The sequence below is a fragment of the Oncorhynchus gorbuscha genome, unplaced genomic scaffold (assembly GCF_021184085.1).
Source record: "Oncorhynchus gorbuscha isolate QuinsamMale2020 ecotype Even-year unplaced genomic scaffold, OgorEven_v1.0 Un_scaffold_820, whole genome shotgun sequence".
Classification (NCBI taxonomy): Eukaryota; Metazoa; Chordata; class Actinopteri; order Salmoniformes; family Salmonidae; genus Oncorhynchus; species Oncorhynchus gorbuscha.
The window spans coordinates 123,632-142,814 of record NW_025745823.1 but is presented as its reverse complement, the minus strand read 5'-3'; the positions used below and the strand labels follow the sequence as shown (position 1 = coordinate 142,814).

Genomic DNA, 19,183 nt, shown 5'->3' with positions numbered 1-19,183 from the left:
AGAGACAGGTAGCCTAGTGGTTAGAGCAGGTAGCCTAGTGGTTAGAGCAGGCAGCCTAGTGGTTAGAGCAGGTAGACTAGTGGTTAGAGACAGGTAGCCTAGTGGTTAGAGGCAGGTAGCCTAGTGGTTAGAGGCAGATAGCCTAGTGGTTAGAGACAGGAAGCCTAGTGGTTAGAGACAGGTAGCCTAGTGGTTAGAGGCAGGTAGCCTAGTGGTTAGAGCAGGTGGCCTAGTAGTTAGAGACAGGTAGCCTAGTGGTTAGAGCAGGTAGCCTAGTGGTTACCCCGTGTATATAGCCATGTTATTACCTCATACCCCAGCATATCAACTCAGTACGAGTACCCCTTGTATATAGCCATGGTATTACCTCATACCCCAGCATATCAACTCGGTACGAGTACCCCGTGTATATAGCCATGGTATTACCTCATACCCCAGCATATCAACTCTGTACGAGTACCCCGTGTATATAGCCATGTTATTACCTCATACCCCAGCATATCAACTCAGTACGAGTACCCCGTGTATATAGCCATGTTATACCCCAGCATATCAACTCGGTACGAGTACCCCGTGTATACAGCCATGTTATTACCTCATACCCCAGCATATCAACTCGGTACGAGTACCCCATGTATACAGCCATGTTATTACCTCATACCCCAGCATATCAACTCGGTACGAGTACCCCGTGTATACAGCCATGTTATACCCCAGCATATCAACTCGGTACGAGTACCCCGTGTATATAGCCATGTTATTACCTCATACCCCAGCATATCAACTCGGTACGAGTACCCCGTGTATACAGCCATGTTATACCCCAGCATATCAACTCGGTACGAGTACCCCGTGTATACAGCCATGTTATTACCTCATACCCCAGCATATCAACTCGGTACGAGTACCCCGTGTATACAGCCAAGTTATCGTTACTCAGTGTGAATGTATTCCTCATGCTATTATTTTTCTGTTATTTCTCTATTTTTATGTCTGCATTGTTGGGAAAGGCCTGTAACTAAGCATTTCACTGTTAGTCCACCTATGTTGTTTACATGTGGAAAACATGTGACAGATACAATTTAATTTGATTTATTCATCTTGATGGGATCCACTCACAGCATCATCAATCTGTTGGTCTTTGAACAGGAAAAGGCCATCAGAAAGTTCTAGAAGTTTCTCCATTGGCAGCAGGGATCAACCATGTCCCTGATACTACCCTGTCTCCTAAAAGCATATTCTACAGTTAACATAAACAAAACAATATCCGTGCCACTCATCTCATCATATACAACGGACCACTGGTTTATAAAATAAAATCGATTAAAATGTTATTTGTCACATACACATGGTTAGCGGATGTTAAAGCGAGTGTAGCGAAATGCTTGTTACATAAATATATCAAGACATCTCAGGTTACACAGACCCACAAAGAATTCGAAAAAAACAAATCCAATTTTGATAAACTCTCATATCTACTAGGTGAAATTCCACAGTGTGACATCACAGCAGCAAGATGTGTGACCTGTTGCAACGAGAAAAGGGCAACCAGTGAAGAACAAACACCATTGTAAATACAACCCATATTTATGTTTATTTATTTTCCCTTTTGTACTTTAACTATTTGCACATCCTTACAACACTGTATATATACATAATATAACATTTTAAATGTCTCTTTTCCTTTGAAACTTTTGGGAGTGTAATGTTTCATTTTAATTTTTAAATGTTTATTTCACTTTTGTTATTATATATTTCACTTGCTTTGGCAATGTTAACATATGTTGCCCATGCCAATAAGGTCCATTGAATTGAGAGAGAGAGAGACATCAAGTACCAAGTAGTTGATTGGTGTGATAATTAATTTCATTATGTGTCACATCAGTAAACCTGTGTTTCAGTTCGATGTGACGTGGACGGACGTCAGTCCCGGTCATGTGCAGGTTTTTGCCTCTAAATACGCCTTATCAGTTGGCTAGGAGCATCCTGGCCGTTTCATTGCCACTACTGTTAATGTGTTTTCCCGTTCTGCTCCGACGTTCTAGAATCTAGCACAACTACAATTAATCGTGAAATTGTACGACTATTTATAGGGGGCCCCTATTGAGTATCACCGAGTGAAGCCATCGCTACAGCATACCCTGTGTTATTGCTGGCAGCGTGTTTCTCGTGTTGAAGGCCTATAATTCTGTATATATTCTGCTTGCCCAGTAGCTCTTGGGAATCGAAAGCTAAAATGAATAAGAGGCTGCTATGTGCGCAACTTCGACACAAGAGAGCGCTTCTAAACGGGGGACGGTTGCAGCTGAACCGCAAGAAAGGATCCTATAGTCAGTAGACTACATATAAGCGCATACTTTAACCATCTCCTTCAAAACAAGGAGAGGAGATGCGTTGAAATACTTATAAATTAACGATCGCTCTTATTTTTATTATTGTGATTGAAATCAAAAAAAATATATGTCGGGTATTTATTTATTTCCAAATTGCAGCCTATATTAGTATTTAAAAAAATGTATTAGGTCTATTTATTAGCCTCAATTGAAAACGAAGTAGGCCAAACAAGGACCAAGATTGGTAAGTTTGTTTTATTGATTTGTATATTATATAAATAGACTAATCCTATTTAAATATATGTATCGGTATAGATTCATGAATTAACAATTCGTAGGCTATATGTTACAAGATAAGTTACAGAAATTATATTTTAAGAATTTCATTTAAAAACAAAATATATATATATATATTCTGTCAGTGAAATCAGTGCACTATATTTGACCGACCGCTGCTGGTTCTATGCAGTCGGAGCTTTGTGTCACCAATATGTTTGTATCTGTAAAGCAGTTCCTACAGCGAGCTGTCGGTTCGGCGACACATCACAGGCTTCTTCAAACGGAAAGATAATTGACCGTTTCCACCTCTGTTCACAAAAGGGCAGTCCGGTGGGACTGTAACGTAGACTAAATCTCTCTGGAAATTCATGCAAATTCATGACTCTGAATTTATTGTGAAAATATATATTAATTAAATTATCTTAAAATTGAAGGAATATATACTACATTTTAGCCATAGTCTAAACAAACTATTTGGAAAATAATTTATGAAATGATCTAATAATTGTCTGAACAACCCGTTTAGGTTATTCTATAGACTAATAATTATGTAGACAAAATAAAATACGATTAACAAAATTAAATAGAAAAAACCCCATTGAAAACATTTACAGGCCTACTTAATATATCAGGGAACATAACAAGTCAATCTGATTCTGTAGCGCTACATGAGAAATACCGTGGAAAGCGTGAGCACAAATAATACTAGTGTCTGTTTCGATGAGGTGTGACAACTTTCCATCGAGTGTTTTCACACCTTTATACAAACCCCCAGGTCTCGGCATTTCTGAAAACAAATCTCATACAATTTGTCATGTGGTTTACAAGAAAACGAATTGTTAAGTGAAAGGTAGAAATGGTCAAGCCATGCAATAATTTACCGTAGCTAATTCCTCTGTATAGGTCTAAGAGACTGATTTTTACTACACAATATCAGTGCTATCAATTGAATTGCTACTCCGTAATTAAATTGTTCTAATTTTCTAGTTAGCATCTTGCTATTATAAATCAATATGACAGAGAAGAGAGCTTAAACAAACATTTAGACCTACCGTGGGGTCCGGGGGAGGTAAAGGCCCTATGTGTCTTAGTGAAGGGTTCTATAATGACGTGATAATTGTCGATCAATGACCTGATTGGGCTGTAGAGAGATAGTTCAATGAGCGTTGTCTGCCGGGAATACACACATAACTAGCGATAGATGGAGGGGGGGGGGGGACCTGGATGTACAGTTTTATTTCGGATGTTACAACAACAACAAAAAGACACAACATTTAACATTTACTCCAAGAGGTTGACATATATAAGTAGAAAAAAATACTTTCGTTGAACTAACACTCTCACTTGACCCCCTCCCCCCGTCCCGTCCCCCACCACCACTTTACTAACTCTGACTTTGATCATAACTACTTTATTGAGGACAAATGTACTGACTACGACTGTGGTATGAGGTTGTCCCGTCTAGCTATCTGTAGATGAATGTACTGACTATGACTGTGGTATGAGTCTAGCTATCTGTAGATGAATGTACTGACTGTGGTATGAGGTTGTCCCACCTAGCTATCTGTAGATGAATGTACTGACTGTGGTATGAGGTTGTCCCACCTAGCTATCTGTAGATGAATGTACTGACTATGACTGTGGTATGAGGTTGTCCCACCTAGCTATCTGTAGATGAATGTACTGACTGTGGTATGAGGTTGTCCCGTCTAGCTATCTGTAGATGAATGTACTGACTATGACTGTGGTATGAGGTTGTCCCACCTAGCTATCTGTAGATGAATGTACTGACTGTGGTATGAGGTTGTCCCGTCTAGCTATCTGTAGATGAATGTACTGACTATGACTGTGGTATGAGGTTGTCCCACCTAGCTATCTGTAGATGAATGTACTGACTATGACTGTGGTATGAGGTTGTCCCGTCTAGCTATCTGTAGATGAATGTACTGACTATGACTGTGGTATGAGGTTGTCCCGTCTAGCTATCTGTAGATGAATGTACTGACTACGACTGTGATATGAGGTTGTCCCGTCTAGCTATCTGTAGATAAATACACTGACTGTAAGTCACTCTGAATAAGACCGTCTGCTAAATGAATAAAATGCATTAAAATAATAATAATAACAAGCTAAATATAGGCCAGGAGAAGTAGGTTACTCCTTTATTATTTTTAAATGTACAGAGCAGAATAAAACTCACGCCTCTCTGATAGGTCCTTATCTGGGAGATGTAGTGTAGCTTAACGTTTCACTATCAGCCTTTACTGCGCAGTAACATTTTGTATGAACTAAAACATTTAAACTGACTTTTTTTATCAGTTAAATATCACACCCCCCAAAAAATGTAAATATATGTGGACTGAGCCATCTATCACGATCCATCCTAAAAGCCACACCCATGGCCTTCACAGCAAATTGGGAGTGTGAAACGGGAATCACGTAATCACCCGTGCAGGTTATCACAGGGGAGCAGCTCGTCAGTTTACACAGTGGTAACTCAGTGCACACGGCCAGCCAGACGGGCAGGAGGACTTCCCTGCCTCTTCATTTACAGTAGCCTATAGCCAGTTAGCCCGTTTGAGAGTATAGCCTATGCGATTCTAATTGGGATATTTTGGATATACTTAAAATAAAAAAATACTAATATTGTACTTTTATTTCTCCAAAGGATGCAGAACTTTTCAAGAAGATCCCTGGTTCCGGTGCGTCTCCAACCCTTCTGACAGAAGCCCCGGAGAAGAAATTGGAAGAAAAAAAGAAGACCGTGGGACCGAATAACATTTAATCTTACCTGACAAATTTTTTTTACCATGCTCGGAGAGGGAGAGAGCAACACCTTTCCTTCCCCCAAGGACGCCCCCCGCCCGGAGGAGAGGAGAAAGTCCCCGGTGGTGGGTGCAGATGACCCGGCTATGGCCGGCAGCGCTAGCCGATACACCGACGGACTGGGGCCAGACCGCTATTATATCTCACCCCCATCCAAGCAAACTGGAGACATGGCGAGTCCATGCTCGTTATTCCCTTATTCTCAGTCCGGTACCGTTTACACGGGTTCCGGTGGATCGAGATATTCGACATCGCTTCACTTCAGCTCGGTGTTGCCTCCCACGGGATTCTCCTCGGCGGGGCGCAATCAGTTCGGCTCGGCCTACCAGTTAGGACAGGGTGGGTGTCTCTACCCTCCATACAGCACCGGCTCGGTGCCCCTACCCTCGGGCACGGGGGTGAGGGCTCAGGTCTACCTCTGTAACCGGCCTCTCTGGCTCAGGTTCCACCGTCATCAGACCGAGATGATTATCACCAAACAGGGCAGGTGAGTGCGACGTGGCCAGCGGATAAAGCTGCTTCGGTTCGGCGGGTGCCGAGTGTGTTTTCATACTGTCGTGAAACTATTCTCTGAAACTTCTCTCATACATTAAAATACGGAAAAGGCGCCTGAATACTGAAAAGGATGCCATCATCACATTGCATTTATATTTGATGTTGTGAAACTGTATTCTCTGAAACGCCACCCACACATTAATTTTGTTCTCAAATTCTCACCAGATCTGGCACATTTAAAAAAAATACGCAAACACACACACACACATTTGAATCGTTGTGTTGTTTATCAGGCGCATGTTCCCGTTCCTGGGGTTCAACCTGATGGGTCTGAATGTCTCTGCTCATTACAACGTGTTTGTGGAGGTCACGCTCGCGGACCCCAACCACTGGAGGTTCCAAGGCGGGAAATGGATCACCTGCGGAAAGGCGGACAATAATATGCAGGGTATGATCCGATAAATTATAGGCAGTTGAAATATTCTACACGATTTCGAAATAGTTGTTTTGATTTACATTAACCGCAGCGATTATGAAACAATCTTTTTTTTAAATGTATTTTAAAATAAAAAATAAAATAAAACATTTTTTCCTTCTTTAGGAAACAAAATGTACGTCCATCCTGAATCTCCCAACACGGGAGCACATTGGATGAGACAGGAGATCTCGTTCGGCAAACTGAAGCTCACCAACAATAAAGGAGGCAGTAACAACAGCGCACAGGTGATGCATTTTTTTTATACTACCTGCAGGGGGGGGGGGGGTCATTTTAAGGAAATATAAATATATTCTAATAAGCCTGGGAATGTATTCATTTATGTACGAAATATTTTCATCGTTAAAAAAAAAATCCTACTGTGGTTATTAATGTGTAACTTCCAGGCTCATTGTTTTAAATGCAAAACAAAATAAACAACATATTTATTATATTGTTATTATTATGAAGATCATATAGATATCTTTATAAAGTCAAATCCCGAAAACATTTGCATAAACTTGCATTGATGTCATTGGTATGTGTCATTATTTATTTGACCTTTATTTAACTAGGCAAGTCAGTTAAGAACAAATTCTTATTTTCAATGACGGCCTAGGAACAGTGGGTTAACTGCCTTGTTCAGGGGCACAACGACAGATATTTAGGTCTGGGATTGGATCTGGCACCCTTTCGGTTACTAGTCCAACGCTCCTACCGCTAGGCTACGTACCTGCTGCACCCGTACAGGATTTGGCCCACGGTCTCCTCCGTTGACTTCCTGTTGGGTTTCTCTGTGCACAGATGATAGTTCTTCAGTCTCTTCATAAGTATCAGCCGCGGCTACACATTGTAGAGGTGACAGAGGGCTTGGAGGACATGAGCAGTGACCCAAAGACCCAGACCTTCACCTTCCCTGAGAACCAGTTTATAGCCGTCACGGCCTATCAGAACACCGATGTAAGAATGCATCTTTTTCACTATCGTTCTCTGTCCTCTCTCTCTGTCCTCTCCATCTGCTCTCTCTCTCTCTGTCCTCTCCATCTGCTCTCTCTCTGTCCTCTCCCTCTGCTCTCTCTCTGTCCTTTCCCCCTGCTCTCGTTCTCTCCCTCTGCTCTCTCTCGCTCTGTCCTCTCCCTCTGCTCTCTCTCTGTCCTCTCCCTCTGCTCTCTCTCTGTCCTTTCCCCCTGCTCTCGTTCTCTCTCTGTGTCCTCTCCCTCTGCTCTCTCTCTGTCCTTTCCCCCTGCTCTCGTTCTCTCCCCTCGCTCTCTCTCTCTCTCGGTCCTCTCCCCTCGCTCTCGCTCTCTCTCCCTCTCGGTCCTCTCCCCTCGCTCTCTCTCCCCTCGTTCTCTCTCTCTGTCCTCTCTCCCTGCTCTCTCTCCCTGTCTCTCTCTCTCTGTCCTCTCTCCCTGTCTCTCTCTCTCCTCTCCCCCTGCTCTCTCTCCTCTCCCCCTGCTCTCTCTCTCTCTCAACCCTTTATCTCATTATAACACCGTTTTCTAATTGCTACTCTCTTTTTCCGTAGATCACACAACTGAAAATTGACCACAACCCATTTGCAAAAGGATTCAGAGATAACTATGATTCGTGAGCACCTTTAATGTTTCCGCCATATTGATATTCACTTACAAATGATCCTTATACACCGAGTGTACAAAACATTAAGAACACCTTCCTAATATTGCGTTTGCAGCCCCCTTTGCATGCACAACAGCCCCTCAATTCGTCAGAGCATAGACTCTACAAGGTGTCGAAAGCGTTCCACAGGGAGGCTGGCCCGTGTAGACTGTCCTTTGTGTTGCTGGACCATTCTTGATACACACAGGAAACTGTTGAGTGTGAAAAACCCTGCAGCGACTGGCGTGGCTCTGGCACCTACTACCATACCGCATTCAAAGCCCCTTGAATCTTTTGTCTTGTCCATTCACCCTCTGAGCGGCACACAGGCACAATCCATGTCTCAATTGTCTCAAGGCTTAAACATAATTTGTTAACCTGTCTCCTCCCCTTCATCTACACTGATTGAAGTGGATTTAATCATTAAATCATTAATCATTAATCATTAAGTGATAACAGCTTTCACCTGGATTCACCTGGTCAGTCTGTGTCATGGATAGAGCAGGTGTCCTTAATGTTTTATACACTCAGTGTACATCTCTCTTCTCCTATGATATTCTAGGATGTACACAGCTCCAGAGGGTGACCGACTGACCCCCTCCCCCACCGGCTCCCACCAGATCGTCCCAGGTGCTCGCTACGCCATGCAACCTTTCTTCCAGGACCAGGTCATCAACAACCTGCCCCAGAACCGCTTCTACAACAGCGAGAGGACAGTACCCCAGACCAACAGTCTCTTCTCCCCTCAGCCAGAGGACAGCGCCTCCCAGAGGTGGTTTATCTCCATGCAACAGGGAGGAGCTGGCCCCAACAAACTGGATCTCAGTTCCTATGAAGGGGACTACTCTAGCAGCCTGCTCCCTTACGGGATTAAATCCCTGCCTCTACAGAACTCCCACGCTCTCACCTACTACCCAGACTCTCCTTTCACTTCCATGGCAGCAGGATGGGGCTCTAGAGGATCTTACCAGAGAAAGGTGACCACGGGCCTGCCGTGGTCCCCGAGACCCAGCCCCACTGGGTTCCCAGAGGACCAGCTGTCTGTGCCTGACAAAGACAAGGCTCAGGGGGAAGAGATCAATGGCAGTAGTGTTGGTAACATAGCTTCAACGTGGACTGATACTCACTCTTCCACGCCGGGCCTGGAGAAAGCTGACTCTGGGGCCCTGGTGTGTAAAAGGAGACGTATGCCTCTGAGTGGACCCGGCACAGAGAACTCCCCACTGTAAAGGGTGAGGGTCTGACTGCCACTGACACCTACAGCAAAGATTCATCCCTTTCTAAAAGTATGGCTTATTATTCCTTCTACACAGGCCCTTAATTATCTGGTCACCTTTTAGAAAATCTTTGATGCCAGGTTTTCCCTCCTTTTCGTATTGGTTGGAAGTTCAAAGTCTGTCGATATTCTGCCAAACCAGTGCCACCTACACCAACCTTATTCACCAGGGGTTTTTAACAGTCTGTCGATATTCTGCCAAACCAGTGCCACCTACACCAACCTTATTCACCAGGGGTTTTTAACAGTCTGTCGATATTCTGCCAAACCAGTGCCACCTACACCAACCTTATTCACCAGGGGTTTTTAACAGTCTGTCGATATTCTGCCAAACCAGTGCCACCTACACCAACCTTATTCACCAGGGGTTTTTAACAACATGTGACTGGACAGTGTGATTTAAAAAAAAATAACAATCTATATGATGGACCGTGGGAATTGTTCTTAAAGTGCCGCCAGAGTATTGGATATAACCCAGTGGGCTGTGCTATGACACATTGTATTGTCCTTCAATGTACCCGGTCGATGTGTGTTTGTACAACATTTGCCTTCACATTGAAGTTTGAGTTTTTACAGACGTGACTCGTTTTTTTTTTTGAAGACTTGTGAATATGATGCTGTGAAATGTGAAGGGTCTTGTATCAAATAGACTGGACATTGTTAAGAGTTGTTTTGTTGTTGTTTTTTCTCTTAATAAAATAAATTTTTAAAAAAGCTTCAAGGTTCGTTATCCAACTATTGAATAAATTAGGAGTCTTTGGTCCATCAGAGTAACGGAATAAGATAACGGCCTAAATCAGGACTGCACCATAGACTCTTATATCGACAACGCAATACAATCTCCATCTGTACCATTTATATATTATTTAACTAGGCAAGTCATTTTAAGAACAAATTCTTATTTACAATGGCGTTCTACCCGGGGAAGAGTGGGTTTAACTGCCTTGTTCAGGGGGCAGAGCAACAGACTAGGCTACCTGTCTCTACCTGCTGCCATCAAGGTCCAGATATCCTGTCAGTTCATTGGTTTCTACAGACTCAGAAATCCATATCCTCTCTTTTGGTCACAGATATATATATATATAATCTTTTTAATGAATTTATCTAAATAATATATATATGTGTGTGTTTTATTCTCACACACCGGACTGGTGCAGTGAAATGTGTTGTTGTTTTACAGGGTCAGTCATGTAGTATGATAGGTGTTGTTTTACAGGGTCAGTCATAGTACTATGATAGGTGTTGTTATACAGGGTCAGTCATAGTAGTATGATAGGTGTTGTTTTACAGGGTCAGTCATAGTAGTATGATAGGTGTTGTTGTACAGGGTCAGTCATAGTAGTATGATAGGTGTTGTTATACAGGGTCATAGTAGTATGATAGGTGTTGTTATACAGGGTCAGTCATAGTAGTATGATAGGTGTTGTTTTGTGCCCCTGGAACATATTGGGGACATTATAAAGAGGCAATATGCTGGATTTGACTCTGATCATAAGTCGCCTGCTCGTTCCAGTTACTGGAGGCAGCAAGAGTGCGAAACTCTATAGAGTAATCCGTTATGGATCGATTACCTTGACATAGGGAAGACAGGGACCAGGAGGCTTCTTTCCCAAAAACAGAACGATCAAAAACCCGTATCATCTCCTCCTTAAAGTTCTGATACTGGTTAGTACACTCAGCCCTTGCCTCCCAGATAGCCGTGCCCCACTCCCGAGCCCGTCCAGTAAGGAGAGATATGACGTAGGCGATACGAGCAATACCCCTGGAGTACGTGTGGGGCTGGAGAGAGAGGGAAAGAAAGAGGGAAAGAACCTAATAAGACCAGCAGGGGGAAACGAATAGAAGAGGAAGCACAGGGACAAGACATGACAATCTATGACAAAACATGACACGGTGGCTGTTAAAAACGTTAATGGAAGTAGTTTAGCGTCTAATCTTTCTTACATCTCTGCGATATCAAACACTTCAAAACAAACTTCCTTCAGATTCGTTTTTAGGCTAGTATCAAACTTTGCTGTACTCTTTGACAGTCTCTCTCTGGTCATGTTTTTTAAAGGTTATTAAATCTCACCTAGGCTTGTATCAAACTTTGCTCTGGGGTCATGGAAGTTGTCGGCACGGTGATTTGAGCTATCTGATTGGCCAGCGCGGTAGGCATACTTTATTTAGCTTTCCTGGTCACCTGGGTAGGCAGGAATGTTTATCCCATCAGACAAATGAAAATGGTGGGGGCTTCTCAAGTACACCTACCACCAACAGACCAAGACGAATGGAAAAAACAAAATATGAGCGCAAGGCTTTATCATTGGCATTTCCATAGAAAAGTTTGGTGATCGACTAGTAATGCCTTAAAGATCGACCACTGGTTATTGAGCACTGAGTCGGAGCGGTTTGTCAAACACCAAAATAGTACACAGTATCTGGTAAAGCAAAGGCAATCCCTGAAAGAGACTTTTCAATAACTTATTTTCTGAAATAATCAAGTGTCACGGAATACTTTAAAATCGCTGCATTTCAAAACGATGATGAAAGCGCTGAGTCTAACCACACGCGATCACATCCCCCATTGAGAACAATGAGGGGATTCGAATGAATCTGTCCCGGGCGCGGGTGAAAGTTAATTGCATTGGTTTGGGATCCCCGGGCTGCTTCCAGGGCTTGAACCAGGTGCCCCGCTCCGGCCCACCGCCAACTCTGCTCAAAGTGATGTAAAGGAGGGAACATTATTTATAATAACGGTCACATGGAGAATATCAGACCTCTCTGAAATTAAAATGGGATGACCATCCCGTCAGCAAAATCTATGTAACCTAAACCCTCCCTGAATGCCTTGGGGGTGGAAAAAAAACAAGTGACCCTCCCCTATACCCAATAACAATTAAAACAAAGTGGATAGCAGAGAGCATCTACCATTTAACCACACGTCTTGGACAGACCAGAGCAGTAGATAGGCATTTTTAGAAACCGTTCTTAAGCTCTATTGTTGGGTTAAGTTCTGTCGTTGGGTTAAGTTCTGTCGTTGGGTTAAGTTCTGTCGTTGGGTTAAGCTCTGTCGTTGGGTTAAGCTCTGTCGTTGGGTTAAGTTCTGTCGTTGGGTTAAGTTCTGTCTTTGGGTTAAGTTCTGTCGTTGGGTTAAACTCTATAGTTGGGTTAAGTTCTGTCGTTGGGTTAAGTTCTGTCGTTGGGTTAAGTTCTGTCGTTGTGTTAAGTTCTGTCGTTGGGTTAAGCTCTGTCGTTGGGTTAAGTTCTGTCGTTGTGTTAAGTTCTGTCGTTGGGTTAAGCTCTGTCGTTGGGTTAAGTTCTGTCGTTGGGTTAAGTTCTGTCGTTGGGTTAAGTTCTGCTGTTGGGTTAAACTCTGTCGTTGGGTTAAGTTCTGTCGTTGGGTTAAGTTCTGTCGTTGGGTTAAGCTCTATTGTTGGGTTAAGTTCTGTCGTTGGGTTAAGCTCTATTGTTGGGTTAAGTTCTGTCGTTGGGTTAAGTTCTGTCGTTGGGTTAAGTTCTGTCGTTGGGTTAAGTTCTGTCGTTGGGTTAAGCTCTATTGTTGGGTTAAGTTCTGTCGTTGGGTTAAGATCTGTCGTTGGGTTAAGTTCTGTCGTTGGGTTAAGTTCTGTCGTTGTTGTTCTGTCGTTGTGCAGCACACAGCACAGCCATTGGTTAGGCAGCACACAGCACAGCCATTGGTTAGGCAGCACACAGCACAGCCATTGGTTAGGCAGCACACAGCACAGCCATTGGTTAAACAGCACACAGCACAGCCATTGGTTAGGCAGCACACAGCACAGCCATTGGTTAGGCAGCACACAGCACAGCCATTGGTTAGGCAGCACACAGCACAGCCATTGGTTAAACAGCACACAGCACAGCCATTGGTTAGGCAGCACACAGCACAGCCATTGGCTAGGCAGCACACAGCACGGCCATTGGTTAAACAGCACACAGCACAGCCATTGGTTAAACAGCACACAGCACAGCCATTGGTTAGGCAGCACACAGCACAGCCATTGGTTAGGCAGCACACAGCACAGCCATTGGTTAAGCAGCACACAGCACAGCCATTGGTTAGGCAGCACACAGCACAGCCATTGGTTAGGCAGCACACAGCACAGCCATTGGTTAAGCAGCACACAGCACAGCCATTGGTTAAACAGCACAGCCATTGGTTAAGCAGCACACAGCACAGCCATTGGTTAAACAGCACACAGCACAGCTATTGGTTAAGCAGCACACAGCACAGCCATTGGTTAAACAGCACACAGCACAGCCATTGGTTAAGCAGCACACAGCACAGCCATTGGTTAAGCAGCACAGCTATTGGTTAAGCAGCACGCAGCACAGCCATTGGTTAAGCAGCACAGCTATTGGTTAAGCAGCACGCAGCACAGCCATTGGTTAAGCATCACAGCCATTGGTTAAGCAGCACACAGCACAGCCATTGGTTAAGCAGCACAGCCATTGGTTAAGCAGCACACAGCACAGCCATTGGTTAAGCAGCACACAGCACAGCCATTGGTTAAGCAGCACACAGAACAGCCATTGGTTAAGCAGCACACAAACAAGTTTTGGATCAGTAATAGCAGAGCAGGTGGAGCTCAGGGTTGGAATGTCAATTTCAGTGTTTAATGCAGCCTAGTTAAGCAACAAGGCACAAGGGGTGTGGCGTATGGCCAATATACCACGGCTAACCGCTGTTCTTATGCACGACGCATCGCAGAGTGTTTTTACACAGCCCTTAGCCGTGCTATATTGGCCATATACCACAATGCCCTTAGGTGCCTTATTGCTATTATAAACTGGTTAACAACGTAATTAGAGCAGTAAAAACAAATGTTTTGTCATACACATGGTATACGGTCTGATATACCACAGCTGTCAGCCAATCAGGATTCAGGACTCGAACCACTGTTTATAATTTTATTTATACCATACTAGCAGCTATCTTAGAAATATAACATTGGCACTGTGCATCTCCCAGCATGCACTTCGTACCCTTTAGCTTATTTAGGTCGAGGGTTCGAGACCTGCTCCCTGCTGTTTAATTACAGTATTGTTGCCTGTGTTTCTGGACGATGCACCACGCTGCCTTCTTGACAACATGACAGCATGGCGCAACACGGCGTAGATTACTGTTCTATTAGAGAGTGCGCTCCTCCCGCACAGTTTAACGTCTTCACGTCACGGGCCATATACCGGAGACCCCGCGGTTCAGCATAATCGAATCCACCCATTGATTTATTTATATATATATATATAGATACATCATTGGTTGAGAAAGCCAGGACCAATAGAAGAATGACCATTGATTTGATGGTCTCTGCCGCCCTCGAGTGGGAGAAAGTTACAAGCGCTAGTTGTACAAGAGAAAACCACTCATTTGTTTTCCAACGTGTACTATTCACCTTCTGGAAGCGTTTGCCGGTTAATTTATAGTAAACAGACAGGACAATGAGCAATTGTTTACATCAAAAATATTTTTGAAAAGATTCTTCGACAAAAAAAAGGAATCATTATTTGACTTCAAACTTCCTAGAACGTAAAAAAAAACATCCTGCAATTTACAGCGCAGCCCTGATTTCTGATAACACTTAACTGGCAGTCTGGTGATTTGGGCGTCAGTGGCTGACAACAACAGAGGCAGGGCAGAGTGCACACAGCCAACTACACACAGCCAGCTACACACAGCCAGCTACACACAGCCAACTACACACAGCCAGCTACACACAGCCAGCTACACACAGCCAACTACACACAGCCAACTACACACAGCCAACTACACACAGCCAACTACACACAGCCAACTATACACAGCCAACTACACACAGCCAACTACACACAGCCAACTATACACCCAGCCAACTACACACAGCCAACACACATAGCCAGCTACACACAGCCAACTACACACAGCCAGCTACACACAGCCAGATACACACAGCCAGCTACACACAGCCAACTACACACACCCAGCTACACACAGCCAACTACACACAGCCAGCTACACCAGCCAACTACACAGCCAGCCAGCCAACTACACAGCCAGCTACACACAGCCAACAACACACAGCCAGCTACACACAGCCAACTACACACAGCCAACAACACACAGCCAGCTACACACAGCCAACTACAGCCAGCTACACACAGCCAGCTACACCAGCCTACTACACACAGCCAGCTACACACAGCCAACTACACACAGCCAACAACACACAGCCAGCTACACCCAGCCAACTACACACAGCCTACTATACACACAGCCAACTACACACAGCCTACTATACACCCAGCCAGCTACACCCAGCCTACTATACACACAGCCAGCTACACCCAGCCAACAACACACAGCCAGCTACACACAGCCAACTACACACAGCCAACTACACACAGCCAGCTACACACAGCCAGCTACACACAGCCAGCTATACACAGCCAGCTACACCCAGCCTACTATACACACAGCCAGCTACACCCAGCCAGCTACACCCAGCCAGCTACACACAGCCAACAACACACAGCCAGCTACACCCAGCCAACTACACACAGCCTACTATACACACAGCCTACTATACACCCAGCCAGCTACACCCAGCCTACTATACACACAGCCAGCTACACCCAGCCAACAACACACAGCCAACTACACCCAGCCATCTACACACAGCCAGCTACACACAGCCTACTATACACACAGCCAACTACACACAGCCTACTATACACCCAGCCATCTACACACAGCCAGCTACACACAGCCTACTATACACACAGCCAACTACACCCAGCCAACAACACCCAGCCAACTACACACAGCCAGCTATACACCCAGCCATCTACACACAGCCAACTACACACAGCCTACTATACACCCAGCCAACTACACACAGCCAGCTATACACCCAGCCATCTACACACAGCCAACTACACACAGCCTACTATACACCCAGCCAGCTACACACAGCCTACTATACACCCAGCCTACTATACACCCAGCCAGCAACACACAGCCAACTAGACACAGCCAGCTAGACACCCAGCCTACTATACACACAGCCAGCTACACACAGCCAACTACACACAGCCAGCTATACACCCAGCCAACTACACCCAGCCAACTATACACCCAGCAGGCTACACCCAGCCTACTATACACCCAGCCTACTATACACCCAGCCAGCTACACCCAGCCTACTATACACCCAGCCTACTATACACCCAGCCAGCTACACCCAGCCTACTATATACCCAGCCAGCTACACCCAGCCTACTATACACCCAGCAGGCTACACCCACAGACTAACAGCTAGAAGGACAGCAGAAGCCTTATGGAATATCAGCGTTGCCTGAGAGAAGAATAGAGAGTCACTGGCAACAGGACAACATTCTGGGGAGCCTCTTTTGTAAGTCTACTTAGCTAGCTAGCGAATCAATGTTTTCTTTATCTTGCTAGTTAACAAAAACACAGACACGCCAGAGAAGTGTAGTTCATTTTTAAAGTCATCAACAACAACAAAAAAACCATGGCATTTGCTAGCTAGTCACTGTTGCGAGTTGTTAGCTAACGTCGGCTAGTTAGTTAGCTTTCTCCAGCTAGCTAACGATAATTTAGCTAGCTAATCTGTATAAACACCGATATGTGTTCGTTAACTAGTTTACAAACATGAACAATGAGTAAGTAATTAACTAGCAAGTACCATTTGTACGTTAAAAAAAACTGTTGGCTTTTGTTGAAACAACTAAAAGTTTGGATGATGAAGCTAACTAGGTAGATACAACCATGCTAGTTAGAAAACATACCAGCCACTTGATATCCCGTTAAAGGTCTAAAATTCATCTTTACAGTCTAGTCTGGCTCTGGGCATTGCTAATTTGTTGTTGTTGTTGAATATCCTGGTTTCTACTTTGTCTGTTGTTATTGAATATCCTGGTTTCTATTTTGTCTGTTGTTGGATATCTTGGTTGCTACTTTGTCTGTTGTTGTTGAATATCTTGGTTTCTACTTTGTCTGTTGTTGTTGAATATCTTGGTTTCTACTTTGTCTGTTGTTGTTGAATATCCTGGTTTCTACTTTGTCTGTTGTTGTTGGATATCTTGGTTGCTACTTTGTCTGTTGTTGTTATTGAATATCTTGGTTGCTACTTTGTCTGTTGTTGTTGAATATCTTGGTTGCTACTTTGTCTGTTGTTGTTGAATATCTTGGTTTCTACTTTGTCTGTTGTTATTGAATATCTTGGTTTCTACTTTGTCTGTTGTTATTGAATATCTTGGTTTCTACTTTGTCTGTTGTTGTTGAATATCTTGGTTTCTACTTTGTCTGTTGTTATTGAATATCTTGGTTGCTACTTTGTCTGTTGTTGTTGAATATCCTGGTTTCTACTTTGTCTGTTGTTATTGAATATCTTGGTTTCTATTTTGTCTGTTGTTGAATATCTTGGTTTCTACTTTGTCTGTTGTTGAATATCTTGGTTTCTATTTTGTCTGTTGTTATTGAATATCTTGGTTTCTACTTTGTCTGTTGTTGAATATCTTGGTTTCTACTTTGTCTGTTGTTGTTGAATATCTTGGTTTCTACTTTGTCTGTTGTTATTGAATATCTTGGTTGCTACTTTGTCTGTTGTTGTTGAATATCTTGGTTTCTACTTTGTCTGTTGTTATTGAATATCTTGGTTTCTATTTTGTCTGTTGTTGAATATCTTGGTTGCTACTTTGTCTGTTGTTGTTGAATATCTTGGTTGCTACTTTGTCTGTTGTTATTGAATATCTTGGTTTCTACTTTGTCTGTTGTTATTGAATATCTTGGTTGCTATTTTGTCTGTTGTTGAATATCTTGGTTGCTACTTTGTCTGTTGTTGTTGAATATCTTGGTTTCTATTTTGTCTGTTGTTGAATATCTTGGTTTCTACTTTGTCTGTTGTTGAATATCTTGGTTTCTATTTTGTCTGTTGTTGAATATCTTGGTTTCTATTTTGTCTGTTGTTGAATATCTTGGTTTCTATTTTGTCTGTTGTTATTGAATATCTTGGTTTCTACTTTGTCTGTTGTTATTGAATATCTTGGTTTCTATTTTGTCTGTTGTTGTTGAATATCTTGGTTTCTATTTTGTCTGTTGTTGAATATCTTGGTTTCTATTTTGTCTGTTGTTGAATATCTTGGTTTCTATTTTGTCTGTTGTTGAATATCTTGGTTGCTACTGATTAACTAGCAGTCAGGCGATGAACCTGCACACATAATCACCCTTTTTTGAAAATGCAGCAGTGCCAAGGAGGACAGTGTTTTGGTTGACAGTTTTTAGATAATAAATAGCTAGCTATCATGTTAGTTGTACGTTCTTATCAAAGATTGAACAGTAGTATCAACAAGTTATCAAGTGACCCAGTGTTTCCAAGAAACGTGTTTATTTCTAACTTCCGCCTTGGTACAAAATGTGCATAGTGGGCAATATTTCAACCTTTTTTTGGGGGGGGGAGGGAGACTAATTCTGGGTCTCAAATTACTGATGAGGGTTTAGAATAATAGAAAACACAAAGTGCAGTCACTTAATAAGCCCATGTCAGCATTGAAACGTTTTATTGGTAGTCTAGCGTCCAGCTAATTTATCTAAGATTGTAGTATGGTGGATAATATAATAATAATATATATATGCCATTTAGCGGACGCTTTTATCCAAAGCGACTTACAGTCATGTGTGCATACATTCTACGTATGGGTTGTCCCGGGAATCGAACCCACTACCCTGGCGTTACATGCGCCATGCTCTACCAACTGAGCTACAGAAGGACCGTGGTGGAATTACCGACAGGGCAGTATTTACTATTTTCTGCCCTGTCAGTATTTCCATTGATCATCAGTTATTATATTAAAAACGGCAAACATTTGCCTCCACCTTATGGA

General features: G+C 43.3%; 1 protein-coding gene across 1 annotated transcript; it reads left to right on the top strand.

Annotated features, from left to right (window-relative positions):
• The first annotated feature begins 4,928 nt into the window (after nt 1–4,928).
• LOC124020444 (eomesodermin-like) lies at nt 4,929–9,254 on the top strand. Its single transcript, XM_046335683.1, has 6 exons — nt 4,929–5,925; nt 6,227–6,381; nt 6,535–6,656; nt 7,213–7,368; nt 7,934–7,995; nt 8,588–9,254. The coding sequence occupies exons 1-6, from the start codon at nt 5,423–5,425 to the stop codon at nt 9,252–9,254; spliced, it is 1,665 nt and encodes a 554-aa protein (XP_046191639.1). The 5' UTR covers nt 4,929–5,422.
• Nucleotides 9,255–19,183: the final 9,929 nt, after the last annotated feature.